An 18203-nucleotide genomic window follows, 5' to 3' on the forward strand; every position below is an offset into this window, starting at 1 on the left:
TTTGTTTAAGGAAAGTAGTTTGAGTTTTATATCCCCTAAGTTTTGTGTTTAGTACATCATGTGCCAACCGTAAGGGGGAAAATTGAAGAAGAAAAAATAATTATACGGCGTTTTGCGTTTGCCCCGATTTTTCTTTCACTTGTGTCGATTTTTTCTCTCATTTTCGCCGATTGTGTACATAACAGGTTGCCATTTACCAGTGTCGCTTGATTTGTCTTCATACTCTGTACTTAGACCATGGGCCAGCAGAATGGATAAACAGCCATATAGACCTTGTTATCTTAATGATGGCTGTTCAGTTAATTCGTTAATAACTATTCCATGTTTAGGATATGTGAAAACGGGTTAATACATTAATCTTTACTATAGGTATAAAGCTACAAACCACTATCATTTTTCTGAGCAGTCTGTGAAATTCTTATGGATCTAATAGGAGGGTTCCTGTTGATAGTAGGACTGGTGGTTGAGGTCGTGGCTGAATGTGAATTAACACTGGTTGCAGTTGACGTTGTGAGTGGAGTTGGTATTGTTATTGAAGACACAGTCTTCTTTGTATTAGACATATTTTTTGTTGTTGTAGATGTAGTTGTCGTAGCAGGAGAAGTTGTTGAAATTTGAGCGTTGTTCGATGTGGGTGTAGCGAGTTTAATAGGTAATCCCATACTGAGAGAAGGTTTATTTAGGGTCCTAGGTATTGTTGAAGTAAGTGTTGTTGTAGACATGTCCGTTGAAATCGTTGCATGTGCTATGATAGGCTTGGCTGTAGAAGTAGGTTTTGTAATAGGCGTGGTTGATTCGGTAGGTGTTGTCGCTGTATGTTTGGTGGTCGTGGTTGGTATGGTTGTTGTAGGAATAGTTGTACTAGATGTTGTAGTAGATTGGGTTGTTGTAGGCGTGGTTGTAACAGTAGTTGTGATGGTAGGTGTGGTGGTACTAGGTGTTGTAGGCGGGGGTGTAGCAGGCGTGGTTGTAGTAGGCTTGGTTGTACTGTCTGTTGTTGTACGCTTAGTTGTACTCTGTGTTGTGGAAGGCTTGGTTGTAGTAGGCTTGGTTGTAGTAGGTGTTGTTATAGTGAGTTTGGTTGTTGGTGATGTTGTTTTAACAGGAGTTGTTGTTGTGGTCATAGTGGTTTTGGTTGTAGTGGGAATTGTTGTTGGATTTTCTGAAATCAATGCATCATGTTCATATAAAAAATGCCAAACATGTTAAAGTTAGTTTTTTTTATAAATTCGTATGATATCGATTCTATTTTGATGTATACAATCATAAGATCGGATAGGCATAGCATGTTCTTGATCATCAACACCAATACAACACCACTAGACATACACATTTCAGACCAAAAACTGACAAAAATAAAATTTGCCTGATGGAAATTGACTCTTTAGTTTTAGCAAAATAACATAACTGATATCTGTAATTCTAGCCAAAATATCTCGCCACCAAACGGCACTGACCTGAATAACAACTTCCGACTTTAATGTGCAATACTCATAAGTGTAGAAAATGATTTCAAGATAATAAAAAAAACACCAAAAAACACCATCCTTGATTTTCCTATTATTTAGACTAGAACTGTTAGTTTTCCTATCGAAGGTCGGTAGTTTTCTCCGGGCACTCCGGCTTCCTCCACCATTAAAAACTGGCCGCCACGAAATTACCCAAAAGCGGTGCTTAAAAGTGGCGTTAAAACACAAAGAAATAAAAAAAAATGAATAATAAGAATTTTGAAGACATGGAATAATGGGAAGTTTGAACCCGCGAACCTCCTTAAAGAATTATTGCTCAAATTTGGAGGTTTACATTACAGTATTTTAAATTAGTTCATTGCCTTGTGTCTCAAATTATTTACCGAATTCAAACAAATATACAAAAAAGTAAAAATCACAAAAATACGGAACACCGAGGAAAATTCAAAACGGCAAGTATCTATCCAAATGGCAAAATCAACATCAAACGAATGAACAACAACTTTAATAATTCTGACTTAGTACAGGCATTTTCTAAAGTAGCAAATGATGATTAGTCATGGTTTTATAGCTAGCGAAACCTCTAACTTGAATGCAAAAGCGATTATGACATAGATTCTTATAATATCTTTTTTATTTCTACACATAATGTACCCTATGTTTTATATCAACTTTGGACAATGGATTTTGGACTCCAGTAGTGTGTTTGAATGTTTATATTTCTTGCTATTATAATTGAACAGATCGTAAAACTAAAATTAAGAAATTTTGAAAGCGTGATCGTTATATATTTCAAATAATTCCTACAAAGAATTACTTGTCATTACGATGATATTTATTAATTACAAAGTCCTCTCAAACTTAAGAACGGTGCTTTTGTTAACTGTTTTAGAGAAATTTTTTTACATCGACTGATCATGTATATGTTCGATATTTCAATACAGATGGATTTTGTAAAATAGCGAAATGTATTATCAGTTTTAGTAAAAAAAAAAATTAAAAAAATCTAGCAATAAATGTTTGAAATGTCGCGGATACCAGAATATAGAATTAAAGATGTGGTATAATGGAAAAATGGAAAATGAGACGACAGTAACAACATGTTAAAAAAAGATCACATGCAAGGATATAGACATCTACCCATCATCGAAGAAACATAGATATAGGTGTATCTGCCTTCAACAACTAGTAAAACCAACACCATATAGAAAGTTGCAAAAGGCTCCTGTGTAACAGTGTTTACGGTTATAACAATTTTTGTTTTATATCTGACAGCAACCAACGGAGACTACAGAACTTCAAGCTAATCATATTGGACTGAACTGTAAAGACAGCTTGCGTTGTTAATTATTTGAGAGAACACAAAGGCTATATTAATACTCTGACTATTATTTTAAGTTGATCGCCTAAAAGAATAAGCTTATTTTTTTATGTCATGCTTAAAATAGAAATCTGAATTTAAAAAAAAAATCTCTTTGTGAATGTCCACTTACTATACTGACACTTATCTCCATGATAACCTGGCTTACAGTAACATTTTTTGTTGGATCCAACCATGCTGCATATCCCACCGTGTTCACAATATATTCCTGGAGGGCATGCATCTTAAATTAGAAATAACACATATGTTAAAAAGATAAAAAGAAAATATTCACAGTTTTCGAATGTTCTGTTGTGCCTCTTTGTTAAATATTTGTTTGTTTTTGTTCTAATTGATATTTTGACACAGTAATGACTGCTTTACTCATATTTTGACAATTTGACCTATTATGTTTTGTTCACGCATCGTTGTAAATAATGGAATTTGATGCAACTGTCATACAAGTGAGAGGTTAAGCGCTATAAAACCAAGTTCAATCAACCAAATTTTTACATTTGAAAATGCATGTACCAAGTCAGGAAAATGACAGTTGTTGTCCATTCGTTTAATGTGTTTATCATTTGATTTTCCCATTTGATTAGGGACTTTCCGTTTTGAATTTTCCTCGGAATTAAGTATTTTTGTGATTTAATTTTTTTCAAACATTGTTTTATGTGTATTAAATATTCGTAGCTAAGTGTCGATGTATATATATATCTGATGTTCTCCAGTAGAGATGGGATGCCTTTTTAAAAAATTTCATTTATCAGTGTAGCTAAGGAGATTGAAGTTATTGAAATTCGTCTCAAATTTAAAATTTTAAAAATGTTAGATTTTAAAATTTGTGTTTCCTTTATGTTGTCTTAATCATGTGACTGATATTTTTTGCTAATTTAAGTGTTTATCCAGCTATAATTATTTTGAAATTTATAACTAAAGGCAAAAACGCATTAATATGGTTAAAATCGTCATCAAAGGACAGTTACTCTTATAAGGAGCCCGCTGACGATTTCGAAAATTAAACTTATTGTAGAAATTGCCTTGATGATTTTTTTTTTTTGCATTTAAGTTAAAGTTCTATTATAGTTTTCAAGATAATAGGCAAAAATGAAAAAAAAAATGATAAAATTTGCAATTAATGGCAATAACTCAGGACTATAAAAAGTCGTATGACGGTCAACTTCTGATGTATATGTACAATTTGTAGAGCCCAACATTCTTGACATTTTTGCCCCTGTCAGATTTCTACAATTCTTTTTATCGGTTTTTGTTTTCAATACATTCCAATTATTTTTTTTGTTTTTCTGTACTATACGAATATAAATATATAAAAAATAGCGTATATTAGCTATTTACTTTCCGAAATCCTGGTTTACTATCCACAGCGGTCACTGACATATTACATAGAGTATATCAGTAAGCGCTGTGGATGGTAAACTAGGTATTGATAGTAAATAGCAAATACAAGCTATTATCTGTAGCATATTTATGTTCGTATAATAGAGAAAAAAAAAAAATTAAATTTATTGAAAACAAAACATAACAGATTTTAGAAAACAGGGGAGGGCTCAAATAAATTGTCCTGTACCTATGCCTTTAATATTTTACCGAATAGACATATGGAACTGATTTTTAAAGTTGGCTTTATGTTGTGCTGTTACCCCGCTGTCGCAGCTAAGGAGAGGATTATTATCTCAAAAACATGTTTAAAACTCCAACCAATTTCTGACGGGCCTGTCTCAAATCATGGTCCTGTAGTTCAATTGTTGGCGTTGGTTTGTGCATGTCTGTCATATTTGTATTTCGTAAATTGATTGTTTTAAATAATGCCGTTGTTTTCTCGTTTGATTGTTTTACGTTTTTATGATGGGTTATTGTATAGTCGACCTACGGTATATGCTTGTCTCATTGTTGAAGGCCGTACGGTGAAGTTATAATTGCTTACATACAGTGGAGATCACTTCTAACCTCTCAATAGAACTGTCAGAATGGATGATTTTAATGTGTCAATCATTGGCCACAGCTACACTGTTTTGAATTTCATTCTATTAAGATTTACATAACAAAGTGTAAATATGGTCAGTTTTGGTTGATGCTGTCACATATGGTCAGTTTTGGTTGATGCTGTCAAATATGGTCAGTTTTGGTTGATGTCGACAAATAATTTTGTTATATTCATGAGTCAGTCTGAGATATCAAAACTACTGAAATTAGTTTACGATTCAAAATTTTGATTAAAAAGAGGACATGCTGGCACTATAAACTGATGTACGTAAGCATAATTTTGTTTTCCAATATTGCTTTCATTTATATTAAACAATCCATCCTGATATAAAAATATAATTTAAGTGATATACTTTGCGGCTATTAAGATTGACATCATGTACATAATAAAGTGCAAATATGGTCAGTTTTGGTTGATGCGGACAAACTATTTTGTTATACCAGTCAGTCTGAGGTATGAAAACTACTGATATTTGTTTATGATGCAATATTTTGAATAAAAAGAGGACATGCTGGCATTCTAAATTGATGCAAATGAAATTAGATAGCAGTAAAATTGTGTTCCAATATTTCTGTCATTTGTATTTTCATGATTTTACAATCCATCCTTACATAAAAATATTACAGATTTACTATGCGACTATAAGAGTTACATAAAAAAGAGCAAATATGGTAAGTTTTGGTTGATGCGGTCAAATATGGTCAGTTTTGGTTGATGCTGTCAAATATGGTCAGTTTTGATTGATGCAGACAAATAATGTTTGTTACATGAGTCAGTCTGAGGTATGAAAACTATTGATATTTGTTTCTGATGCGATATTTTGAATAAAAATAGGAAATGCTGGCACCCTCAATTGATGCGAGAAAAAAAATTGATTTCCAATATTGTAGTTATTTATATACTACAGTCCCTCTTGACCTAAAATTATAACTGAATTACTGTGCAGCTATTTAGATTTACATAAAAAAAAAGCAAATATGGTAAGTTTTGGTTGATGCGCTCAAAAGATTTTACTACACGACTCAGTCTGAAGTATGAAAACTTCTGATATTTGTTTATGATTCAATATTTTGAATAAAAAGAAGACATGCTCATTGGCGGATCAAGGGGGGTGTCCAGGAGTTGGAACCCCCCTTTTTTTGACGATCAATGCATTTGAATGGGAGCATATAGTTGGAACCACCCTTTACTCATGGTTTGAAACACCCCCTTTTAAAATGGCTGGATCTGCCCCTGCATGCTGGCACTATAAATTGATGCGAACACAATTGTTTTCCAATATTGCTGTAACTTGTATAGTACAGTCCCTCTTGACCTAAAATTAAAACTGAAGTACTGTGCAGCTATATAGATTTGCAGAAAGAAAGAGCAAATAATGTCAGTTTAGATTGATGTGGTCAAAAGATTTTTGTTAAACAGGTCCGTCCGAGGTAAGAAAACTACTCGTAAACAGATATTACATTTGGTTAATGAGGTCAGATAATTTTGGTATGTGATAAGCAGCCATCCTGACTCCCGGAATAACAAATGTAAAAAAAATCAAATAGTAATCCCCCCCCCCCCCCCCCAACTACCTATAATACTAACGGCCTAATTTATGTACAAAAAATGAAAGAAAAACAAATAATTTATGTAACACCTCAACAAAAGAAAATCACTGAATTACGGGTTCCTGACTTGGAACAGGCACATACATGCAGAATATGGCGGGGTTAAACATATTCTCTTGCCGATTATAAATCTGAAATAAAACCGGCAAAATAGCAAAACTCTATATAATTTTAATCGCTATTTTGCCGAAGCCTTTATATTCAGACAAAGATTTCTTAAAACTTATAAATCAATTCTAGCCGTAGAATTTATAAATCAATTTTAGCCGTAGAATTTATAAATCAATTCTTGCCGTAGAATTTATAAATCAATTCTAGCCGTAGAATTTGAAATCACTTCTAACCGTAGAACTGTTCTAGCTAGAACTGTCTAAAACTGTTCTAGGATAGAACTGTCAGGATCAGTTCTAGCTAGAACTGTCCAAATCAGACCAACACTGACCAAATCAGTTCTAGCTAGAACAGTTCTAACCTGGAAATGACTAAAAGGTGTCAGGCTGACAGTTCTACATACTGTTCTAGAACAGTTCTCCTAACAGATTCTGACAGAATTTATGAGAGGTTAGAACTGATCTCCACTGTACATTATTATATTCACTTAATTTAAATTCGGTGGATAAATGTCTCATTGGCAATTAGAATGAAATTCAAAACAGTGTGGCTGTGACCATTGATTGACACATTAAATTCATCCATTGACTGGGACAATTTAGGTGAACGTTTGTATGTAACGACCACTGCTCACTATGTACTTTTTAAAGACACTTAAACTATGGGGTCACCAAAGGTTCTCAACACTTTAATAAAGTAATTCGAAAAATTAATCAGAAATAACACGATGTTTTGATTTATATCAATTATATAAATCAAAACATAAAGGTTATTCCTGATTAATTTTTCGAATTATTTTATAATTAAAGGCGTTAAGAAACCTTTGGTGACCCCACAGTTTAAATGTCTATCGTAGGTACGTCGTGAACAGTGGTCGTTACAGACAAACGTTCACGTAAATTGTCCCAGTCAATGGATGAATTTAATGTGTCAATCAATGGCCACAGCCACACTGTTTTGAATTTCATTCTATACTCCAATTGTTTTTCATTTTTCTATTTCCAAATATATGGAACAAAGTATTATTACTTATAAACCTACAAAAATGTCGTTCAATTGAAAAATACCAAATAGGACTACGATTTTTAACCCACCCCTTCTACATTAACGACTGTTGAGTGCACACGAATAATAATAGACATGCAGTGGGTGATGGTGGTGGTGGTGGTGGTAGTGGGGATCCCATCGCATAACTTGATAAAAGATATTTTTTCTTAATACACCGTACCATTTCAAGAACCTTTTTTTTTTTCTTTCTCCCGTTCCCATTCCCTCCTGTATGTTTGCATTCTTCAATATAATTACTCCTCCATTGAAAAAAAAATCTGTTTAGAACTCCAAGTAGAAATATGTGAAATATGGCCTATAACCAGATATCGTTACCATAAATTACTTAAAACCTTTACTAAATTTTTCCATAGATATAAAGATTTGGTTTTGAAGTTTTGTTGTACCTGTAGAAAACTTATTTCAAACAGGATAGCACATTCTCATTTTTACGGAAATGTTGTTAACCGTGCCCGGAAATTTAGAAATGATCCATGTAAACTTGTCGCTCCTTTAAATAAACTTATTCTAAAAGGTTACCTATTCAACACTGTAATAAGATCATTGAATATTGTTTTTATTGGTATACATATTGATTTTGTTATCAGTAAATTAAAAGCTAACTAAATATTACTAGTTTGTTATATAGAGAATAATACATGGTAAAATCCGTATCATATGTCGTATCATCCCGAGACATCAATATCAGTCCAAGGGCCTTTAGGCCCGAGGGATGATATTGGTCGAGGGTGATACGGCATGTGATACGGATTTTGCCATGTATTATACACTTTATCATATATTTCAACAGAAGAGTATTATATTATATGAACTGTTTTCTGATCCATAGCGCTGGGTTACCTTCAGCTCTACTTTTGTCTTGTTTCAAAGGCATTAAAAGAACTGCTCAATTACTTATCCGAAGCACCTGGGTTACTTTACAATTTGCGTGCTGTTGTTTTAAAAATATTTTGTTTATTATTGTATTAATTTGTGTGTTTTGTATTTTTCATAGTTGCATTTAGTGTGCCAAAATCTATGAAAACTTGACGTTCGTGACGTCACATACAATATGAAAACTCGACGTTCGTGACGTCACATACCAAACAATGACGTCATTCAAAAAATTTACCTATTTTGAGGAAAAAAAATTTTAAGCAAAAAAAAAAACCAAAACTGACTTTATGTAAAAAAAAAAAAAAAAAAAAAAAGTAGGGGTGTGATAAAGGGTATGCGATAAAGGGTAGGGGTGTGATAAAGGGTATGCGATAAAGGGTGCGCATCAAAGTTGCGCGATATGGATTAAACAGCAGGCTATTTATCACATATGCAAAACTACTGTATTTACTACTAAACATATGATAAATGCATATACATATTAATGGATCTACAATCTGTCGATACCTGTAACTTGGCATTGCACAAGGTCATGTTTTTCTCTGGCTGTTTATGACGTCTTTTCACATTCACTTTCCATTGGATGTTGGATGTGTACGGATTGATAGTTTAGTCTTAGATGCATGTTTTTTTATTTATTAATTGTTAGTGGCTTTGAACTAGCTGTCAGATAACTGCGAGTACTCTCAGATCTGTTCATTGTGTCTTTTTGTGTCGGGATGTATAAGTACCGGGCCAGGTCCACTTGTATTTTTGTCAATCTGATGAGTTAAGCCTTTTTCAACTGACTTTTATAGTTCGTTTTTATGTTGTACTGTTATACCACTGTCCCAGGTTAGGGGGAGGGTTGGGATCCCGCTAACATGTTTAACCCCGCCACATTATTTATGTATGTGCCTGTCCCAAGTCAGGAGCCAAATTCAGTGGTTGTCGTTTGTTTATGTGTTACATATTTGTTTTTCGTTCATTTTTTTTTTAACATAAATGAGGCCGTTAGTTTTCTCGTTTGAATTGTTTTACATATAGTCTTATCGGGCCTTTTATATCTGACTATGCGGTATTGGCTTAGCTCATTGTTGAAGGCCGTACGGTGACCTATAGTTGTTAATGTCTGTGTCATTTTGGTCTTTTGTGGATAGTTGTCTCATTGGCAGTCATACCACATCTTTTTTTTTATATATTAGAATAAAAGGTTGTCTCTGGCTGTCAAGTTTTTCATCCGATCAGGAAAAAATGATGATCATAGTCAAAGAGGACTAGATACATATCATTCCTGACAAGTTTTCATAAAATTAAGTAATACCGCCAGGCGCGTAGCTGCATATACGCTAACACGCAGTTGCGTGCACATCGATTCGGCATCAAAAAAAAATATGGCAAAATAAAAATATAAATTAAATGATTAAAGGAAACACATATGTCACTTTTTTTTTTTATTAATGAAAGGTTATTAAATAACTTTTTACAAGATTTGAATTTGTTATACTCAGTCTAAGACATGTAGTTTCGGAGCACATTTTACGGAGTACGGTTTATCTGTTTGGAATGAGATGTTCCAATCGGCATTAAATTTATCAGATCCCGAGGCCATGTGTTCGACAGACAACAAGACCCAATCACCCTGCAAACACACCAAAACAGTATTGGAAAGTCTCATTATATTTTGCGTTCATAGACCATATGATAATGAAACTGGAGAGTGGAGTCGCGTCTGGTATTATTAGAAAATCGCTTCTTTGCGCCGTATCTGCTTCCTTGTGTTGTTGGAAATATAACAAACGAAGAAATCTCTGAGACATACGAAACTGACCTGGCATGTAATTTTGACGAATTCAATTGGGAGGTCGCTCGATGGTGAACACGTACGCTGATTTATAACACCTCGCGAGTGCTACCGTGGAGATATATCAAGGTACTACGTCTGTTGGAAACTTGCAAATGTACGATCAACAATGAACAACGACAGGTTATCATCGCTTAGGCATTACTTCATATTCATCGGGAATTCAGTGTTAATATTGACAAAGTAATAGAGAAGTTCGTTTCTGCCTAGACCCGAAGAGCAGATTTTGGACAATTTTGAGTAATTTCGGTATCACAAAAATGTGTTGTTTATGTATTCAATTTACCATTATTTACTCTATTCAGAAGATTAATTAATAGTTTTCATTCATAAATTGTTTATAAGTCCTTTCTACATGTAGCTCCTCTTTTAACCGTCCTATGACCGAAAACCGAAAAAAAAAAAAAATCTGCATAAAAGGGTCCCAAAATTTTTTCGCCTCGCTCCGCTCGGCGGTAGTTGCTTGCACAACATTTCGTTCTAGCTACGCCCCTGACCGCAGTCCCACTAGGCCACGATCGCACTACGATCTGTGAAAAAAATGCAAATTTTAATGATCGTAGTACGATCGTGTAGATCGCAGTATTATAAATAAGAAATATGTGCTCCTATACAGTTGAATTTACCAACCTACCAGCACTATATGAGCAGACCGTATAGACAGACTTCTAATCATCAAACCTTTAATTTAAACATTTCTCTGTGAAATATCCGAGGTAAAGAAATACTGTAAGAATTTCTATAGTGGACCTAGTAGTCGTTTGCTTATATAAACTATACATGTTTCTCGTTTCTCGTTTTTTTTTTATATAGATTAGACCGTTGGTTTTCCCGTTTGAATGGTTAAATACACTTGTAATTTTTGGGGCCTTTATAGCTTGTTGTTTGGTGTGAGTCAATGCTCCGTGTTGAAGGCCGTACCCTTACCTATAATTGTTTACTTTTATAAATTGTTATTTGGAGGGAGAGTTGTCTCATTGGCACTCATACCACATCTTCCTATACCTACTTCCTTAGATTATTCCCGCAAATAAATGTTTTAATTTGGTCTGTCGCTTTAATGGAAATGATCGTGGCCGGACCAGGTTAGCTAAATTGAAAGATTATCTCTGAATCTTACAATAAAGTTCTTTCTAAAATGTTTTTAAAATATGTTATTGTGTGATCGTATAAGCTAGTGAAAATCAAGTAAATGTGTTGAATTTTAAACACGATTTTTGTTATGAAAGTCTTATAGAACTTCAATTATACGAAGAAGAAAAAAATTGATGTTACACGCGATTTCCCCCTCCAATCGGACTATTTATGTATCCATCTCCATATCAGTAATACACTAAGAAGATGTGGTATGACTGCATAAGAGACAACTCTCCACTAATCAGCAAACAACATAAAAGTTTACACACATATAGGTTACCGTATGGCCTCCAACACCGAGAAAAGTCCATACCGTAGTAAGCTATAAAAGGCCCCGAAAAGGTCCCTAATCTTGTTAACTACAGTAATGTCTTTAATATATTTACCACAGCAATTGCCAGAATATCCTTTATAGCACTTGCATTTGCCTGACTCTGAACGCCCATTAACACATCTTGGGGCAGCACAAGGTTCTCTAATTATTAAATCTTCGTCGGTGATGTTGCAAACTTTATAGCATTCCGCTTTATGCATATTACCGCAGCATCTTAAGGTGTACCTTTTTCTGACACTATCACAGTCATGCTCAAAACATTTTGTCCACGGCATTTTTATTGTAATATCACATATATTAATACCACTACCACATTCATTTAAGCAGCAATAAAATGGAAACCAAAACACACTAAAATACAAGTGCTTGATATGCATTGTTTAAACCATTTACCAGAATGATCGCGTTTCCTTTTGCACTTTGCATGCAAATTGATATAAATATAAATGAGCATATATGAAAATATAAGAAAATCAGATATATTATCAACAATTATTTTTCAATCATTTATGGTAGTAAGAGCCAAAATTGATACGTGCAATATAAGTACTTGTCAGTATACTCAAACAATTCGTTTACTTACAAAAAAATTCAAACATTACTCAATTTTCACGAGGTAAACACAGGAATAAAATGACATTGTTACGAAGGATTCGAAATTTTGCTTGTTCTTGCTTTTTCTCCAAATTCATTTGACCGGTCCACATAAATTTTGACAAATTTCTCAATACAACCTACTGGAAGAATTTTATATAAGCATGACTGACCTAAAATTAAATCACATGCAATTGCAAGCAAGATAAAAGAAAAAAAATGAAATTGCTGGTCCTTGTAGATCCTTCTTATTTTCTTTATATACACCGTATTGATTCTCTTATGGTTGTTTTTATTTATAATTTCCTTGGCGTTGTCGGTCTACCTAAGTTTTAATATCCTTTGGTATATTCCGCCTCTCTTTTACTGATGATTATATACAATTTTTCCTTTCTTTGAATTACCTATAAAATATGTTTCTGGAAAATATATTTGAAGAAGGCTAAGCCCTATAAAAAAAACTCGTTTGATTTAATAAATAACAAGTTTGAGACATCGAGCTAACTATAACATTCAAACGCGAAATACAAAATATGCAGAACAAAAACCTAAAATCTGAACAAACAAGCCTGAAAATCGGCAATTGGGCGAGCAAGAGATCTCTACAGATATAACTTCAATGTTTTTAATTTATAATACGTTATTTATAATATATAAATGCGCTGTGGAAAAGTTGGCAATACTGTTATAGCAATCAGTACCGAAATCAAGTTTGGATTGAAAATTTTGGTATATACTTTATTGAAAAAACTTGTGTGCTACTTCTTTCAATCGTAATATGTTTTTTAAAGAAACAAGATATTTCAAACAGTGCAATTATTAAAACTGATTGGTCGGTGTTTTAAAATTTGTTTTATACTTTCATGTGTTCAGTGTATATAGTTTGTAATTTATACTCAACGTCATAATTAAAGATAGACCTACTTTTAGAAATAACAAGTTAAGCCAAATGTCAATAACTTAATCTTATCTTAATGTCAAATTGGGTTCCATAAATAAAAACAGTTCATTTTATTGTGGATTTTTACTTTTATAACAAAACATTACCTACTCATTGTTAACATAGTATTAACAAATTAGTGTGAAAGTCTAACTGTAGACGTTAAAATGATATATGGATACGATAAGGTCATTAAGGGTCATTTTAGGGTAAAATTTATATATTTCAGGTCAATCAGGAAGTAACAAGAGGTAATTTATTGAGATTAGCAGATGTATGTTCTAAGACATTTCAAAATTCTCATTTTATAGAAATACAAAATGCATACCACCTTACCAGGATGAAATCTGCGTTTTAAACATGCATTAAATTTTATCGATGATTTACATTCTGAATTAGAAATTATTGAATTACTTGCGTTTGTCAGTGCCAATATTAAACAATATACTGATGCAAAAATGGAATAAAACATGTTCAGTAGTAGACTATTAAAGTTCTCTGGTTATTGTAGCGTTCTATATTTAGGTACGAAAATAACTCAGTCAATTCAATTTCTTCAATTGTCAACTATAATATATATGACTGTCACTCTTATAGAGACTTTTTAATTTTTTAAATTGTGAATTTCCTGAGTCTTATATTATATATTTTTTTATGTTATATTGTATGTTAATATCATAAAATTTTTGAACTTATATTTCATAATAATAAAAATGTGATATGATTTTTTTTATCTTTATAGTATGAAATTCAAAACAGTGTAGCTGTGGCCATTGATTGACACATTAAAATCATTCATTGACTGGGACAATTTAGGTGAACGTTTGTATGTAACGACCAATGCTCACTATGTACTTTTTAAAGACACTTAAACTATGGGGTCACCAAAGGTTCTCAACACCTAAATAAAGTAATTCGAAAAATTAATCAGAAATAACACGATATTTTGATTTATATCAATTATATAAATCAAAACACAAAGGTTATTCCTGATTAATTTTTCGAATTATTTTATAATTAAAGGCGTTAAGAAACCTTTGTTGACCCCACAGTTTAAATGTCTATCGTAGGTACGTCATGAACAGTGGTTGTTACAGACAAACGTTCACGTAAATTGTCCCAGTCAATGGATGATTTTGATGGGTCAATCAATGGCCACAGCTACACTGTTTTGAATTTCATACTATGTCGCGGAATCAGGGTCAAAAATACTTATTTACGTATAAACATAATTATTTCTGTATATACGGAATTCGATTTATGTATATACGTAAATCGAATTCCGTATATACGTTAATCGAATTCTGTATATACGGAATTATTTATGTATACGTAATTCAATTGCTGTATATATAAACGTTATCCGATTTCTGTGTATACGGAATTAATTTTGTATATACGTAATTATATTTCTGTTTATCGGTCGTCCCACTGTCTATATCACTCTGTTCAGCTCTTAATATTATTCCGTATCATGTCTTTGTGACGTCAAATACGTTGACCCGGCCTAAATAACTTTGACCCGGACATATCAGCGACGTCATAATGTTTGAACCGACGTTAATAACTTTGACCCGAACTTATCAAGTCATCTTTTGTGTGCTGGTGAATCAAAGAAAACACTTCCGAAACACGCAAATATAACCCGATAAATCGATTATCAGATTATCTGCATATTGATATTGTAAAATATCAGCTGCTTGACATTATATGAAGGCTTTTTGATCTCGTTCGCTACGCTCACTCGACAAAAAGCTTCATATTATGTCTCGCAGCTGATATTTTACGATATCAACATGTAGATAACCTGATAATCGGTACGTATACGGAATTATTTCTGTATATACATAATTGGATTAACGTATATACGTTATTATTTTTGTATATACGTAAATCGAATTATGTATATACACAAAGAAGTATTTTGACCCTGATTCCGCGCCATATCTTTATATCGTTGTTTAAGATGTAAACACATTGTGGGAAATAAGGAAAAAACTAATACACACTAACTTGTTACAAAAACAGATTAAATTCAAACGTGAATGATTATTTCAGAACAAGGAATTATCCATGTAAAATTGAATTGTTCGACTCTTTGCTAATGTTTTTTTTAATGTAATACCGACATTTCACAGTTAAATACTTCTTAACCCTTATTTTATTGTACGTTTTTCAGCTTTTTGTCTTGTTGTTCAACAAACCGAGAGTTGTTTTATGACATACCAGGATAACTTTCTTAATTTTGTCATGATGGCCATATTCAATATCAATTTGTGGTATGTTTAGTATCAATTTGGATATGCTTAATATCAATTTGTGGTATGTTCAATATCAATCTATGGTATGTTCAATATCAATTTAGTGTATGTTTTATATCAATTTGTGGTATTTCAATATCAATTTGTTGTGTGTTCAATATCCATTTTTGGTGTGTTCTTTTTCAATTGAACCCCACAGGGAAAATGTAGAATCTTGAAACAGAATTGTTCGACTCTTTGCTAATGTTGATTTTGTATGTACTACCGACATTTTATAGTTTAATACTTTTTAACACTTATCTTATTGTACGTCTTTCTTCTCTCTGTCTTGTTGTTCAACAAACCGAGAGTAGTTTTATGACATATCAGGATAACTGTCTAAAACTCGTCAGGATGCCATATTCTATATCAATTTTTTTGTATGATCAATATCAATTTGTGGTCCGTTCAATATCAATTTTTTGTATGTTCAACTTGATGTGTGTGTGTGTTCAATATCAATTTGTTGTAAGATCAATATCAATTTGTAGTACGTTCAATATCAATTTGTTGTATGTTCAATATCCATTTTTGGTGTGTTCTTTTTCAATTGAACCCCACAGGGAAAATGTAGAATCATGAAACAGAATTGTTCGACTTTTTGCTAATGTTGATTTTGTATGTACTACCGACATTTTATAGTTTAATACTTTTTAACACTTATCTTATTGTACGTCTTTCTTCTCTCTGTCTTGTTGTTCAACAAACCGAGAGTAGTTTTATGACATATCAGGATAACTGTCTAAAACTCGTCAGGATGCCATATTCTATATCAATTTTTTTGTATGATCAATATCAATTTGTGGTCCGTTCAATATCAATTTTTTGTATGTTCAACTTGATGTGTGTGTGTGTTCAATATCAATTTGTTGTAAGATCAATATCAATTTGTAGTACGTTCAATATCAATTTGTTGTATGTTCAACTTGGGGTGTGCATGTGATACAAATTTGTTGTATGTTCAACATCTATTTGTTGTATGTTCAATATCAATTTGTGATGTGTTGAATATCAATTTGTGATGTGTTCAATATCAATTTGTGATGTGTTTAATATCAATTTGTGGTAGGTTTAATATCAATTTGGAGTATGTTCAACTTGGTGTGTGTGTGTGTGTTCAATATCAATTTGTTGTAAGATCAATATCAATTTGTTGTATGTTCCACTTGGTGTGTGCATGTGTTACCAATTTGTTGTATGTTCAATATTAATTTGTGGTATTTTCAATGTCAATCTGTTGTGTGTTTAATACCTATTTGTTATATGTTCAATATCATTTTTTTTTGTATGTTCAATATTAATTCTTTGTATTTTCAATATCAATTTGTGGAATGTCCAATATCAATTTGTTGTTTGTTCAATATCAATTTGTGGTATGTTCAATATCAAAGAGTGTTATGTTCAATATCAATTTGTTCTGTGTTGAATATCGATTTGTGGATATGTTTAATATCAATTTGTTATATTTTCAATATCAATTTGTTATATGTTCAATATCAATTTGTTGTGTGTTGAATATCAATTTGTGGATATGTTGAATATCAATTTGTTATATGTTCAATATCAATTTGTGATGTGTTCTATATTAATTTGTTATATGTTCAATATCAATTTGTGCTGTGTTCAATATCAATTTGTGGTATGTTCAATATCAATTTGTTCTGTGTTGAATATCAATTTGTGGTATGTTCAATATCAAAGAGTGGTATGTTCAATATCAATTTGTTGTTTGTTGAATATCAATTTGTGGATATGTTTAATATCAATTTGTTATATGTTCAATATCAATTTGTGATGTTTTCAATATCAATTTTTTATATGTTCAATATCAATTTGTTATATGTTCAATATCAATTTGTGGTATGTTCAATATCAATTTGTAGTATGTTCAATATCAATTTGTTGTGTGTTGAATATCAATTTGTGGTATGTTCAATATCAAAGAGTGGTATGTTAAATATCAATTTGTGGATATGTTTAATATCAATTTGTTATATGTTCAATATCAATTTGTTATATGTTCAATATATTTGTTGTGTGTTGAATATCAATTTGTGGATATGTTTAATATCAATTTGATATATGTTCAATATCAATTTGTGATGTGTTCAATCTCAATTTGTGATGTGTTCAATATCAATTTGTTAAATGCTCAATATCAATTTGTGATGTGTTCAATATCAATTTGTGGTATGTTCAATATCAATTTGTTGTGTGTTCAATATCAATTTGTGGTAGGTTTAATATCAATTTGGAGTATGTTCAATATCAATTTATTGTATGGTCTATAACAACTTGTGGTATGTTCAATACCAATTTGTAGTATAAGCAAGATCAACGTTTTGTATGATCAATATCAATTGGAGGTGTTTTCAATTTCAATTTACCCCACAGGGAAAATGTTACAAATTTGCTCACGATATGGTTAAATCATCATTAGTGTTATTCAATCGTAAGCTATGCTACTTCTTCAGCAAGATGAGTATTTTCAAACAAGTTGACATATACAAGAGGTAAGCCGTCAGATTTTCTACTGGAGACTTTCATCATATAAGT

At 32.2% G+C, this 18203-nt stretch overlaps 1 protein-coding gene across 1 annotated transcript; it reads right to left on the reverse strand.

Annotated features, from left to right (window-relative positions):
- Positions 1 to 377: 377 nt before the first annotated feature.
- Positions 378 to 3118, reverse strand: LOC143064591 (uncharacterized). The gene is made up of 2 exons (XM_076237552.1): positions 2963 to 3118; positions 378 to 1162 (listed from the first exon to the last, which is right to left on the reverse strand). Exons 1-2 carry the CDS (start codon positions 3024 to 3026, stop codon positions 378 to 380), a joined length of 849 nt encoding a protein of 282 aa, XP_076093667.1. The 5' UTR covers positions 3027 to 3118.
- Between the last annotated feature and the right edge of the window lie 15085 nt (positions 3119 to 18203).

The sequence above is a fragment of the Mytilus galloprovincialis genome, chromosome 1 (assembly GCF_965363235.1).
Source record: "Mytilus galloprovincialis chromosome 1, xbMytGall1.hap1.1, whole genome shotgun sequence".
Lineage (NCBI taxonomy): Eukaryota > Metazoa > Mollusca > Bivalvia > Mytilida > Mytilidae > Mytilus > Mytilus galloprovincialis.

Coding starts and splice junctions, on each gene's coding strand:
- LOC143064591 (XM_076237552.1), bottom strand. CDS start 3,026: ATGGTTGGATCCAACAAAAAATGTTACTGTAAGCCAGGTTATCATGGA. Junction 1,163..2,962: donor TGGAGATAAGTGTCAGTATA/GTAAGTGGACAT, acceptor CATTGATTTCAG/AAAATCCAACAACAATTCCC.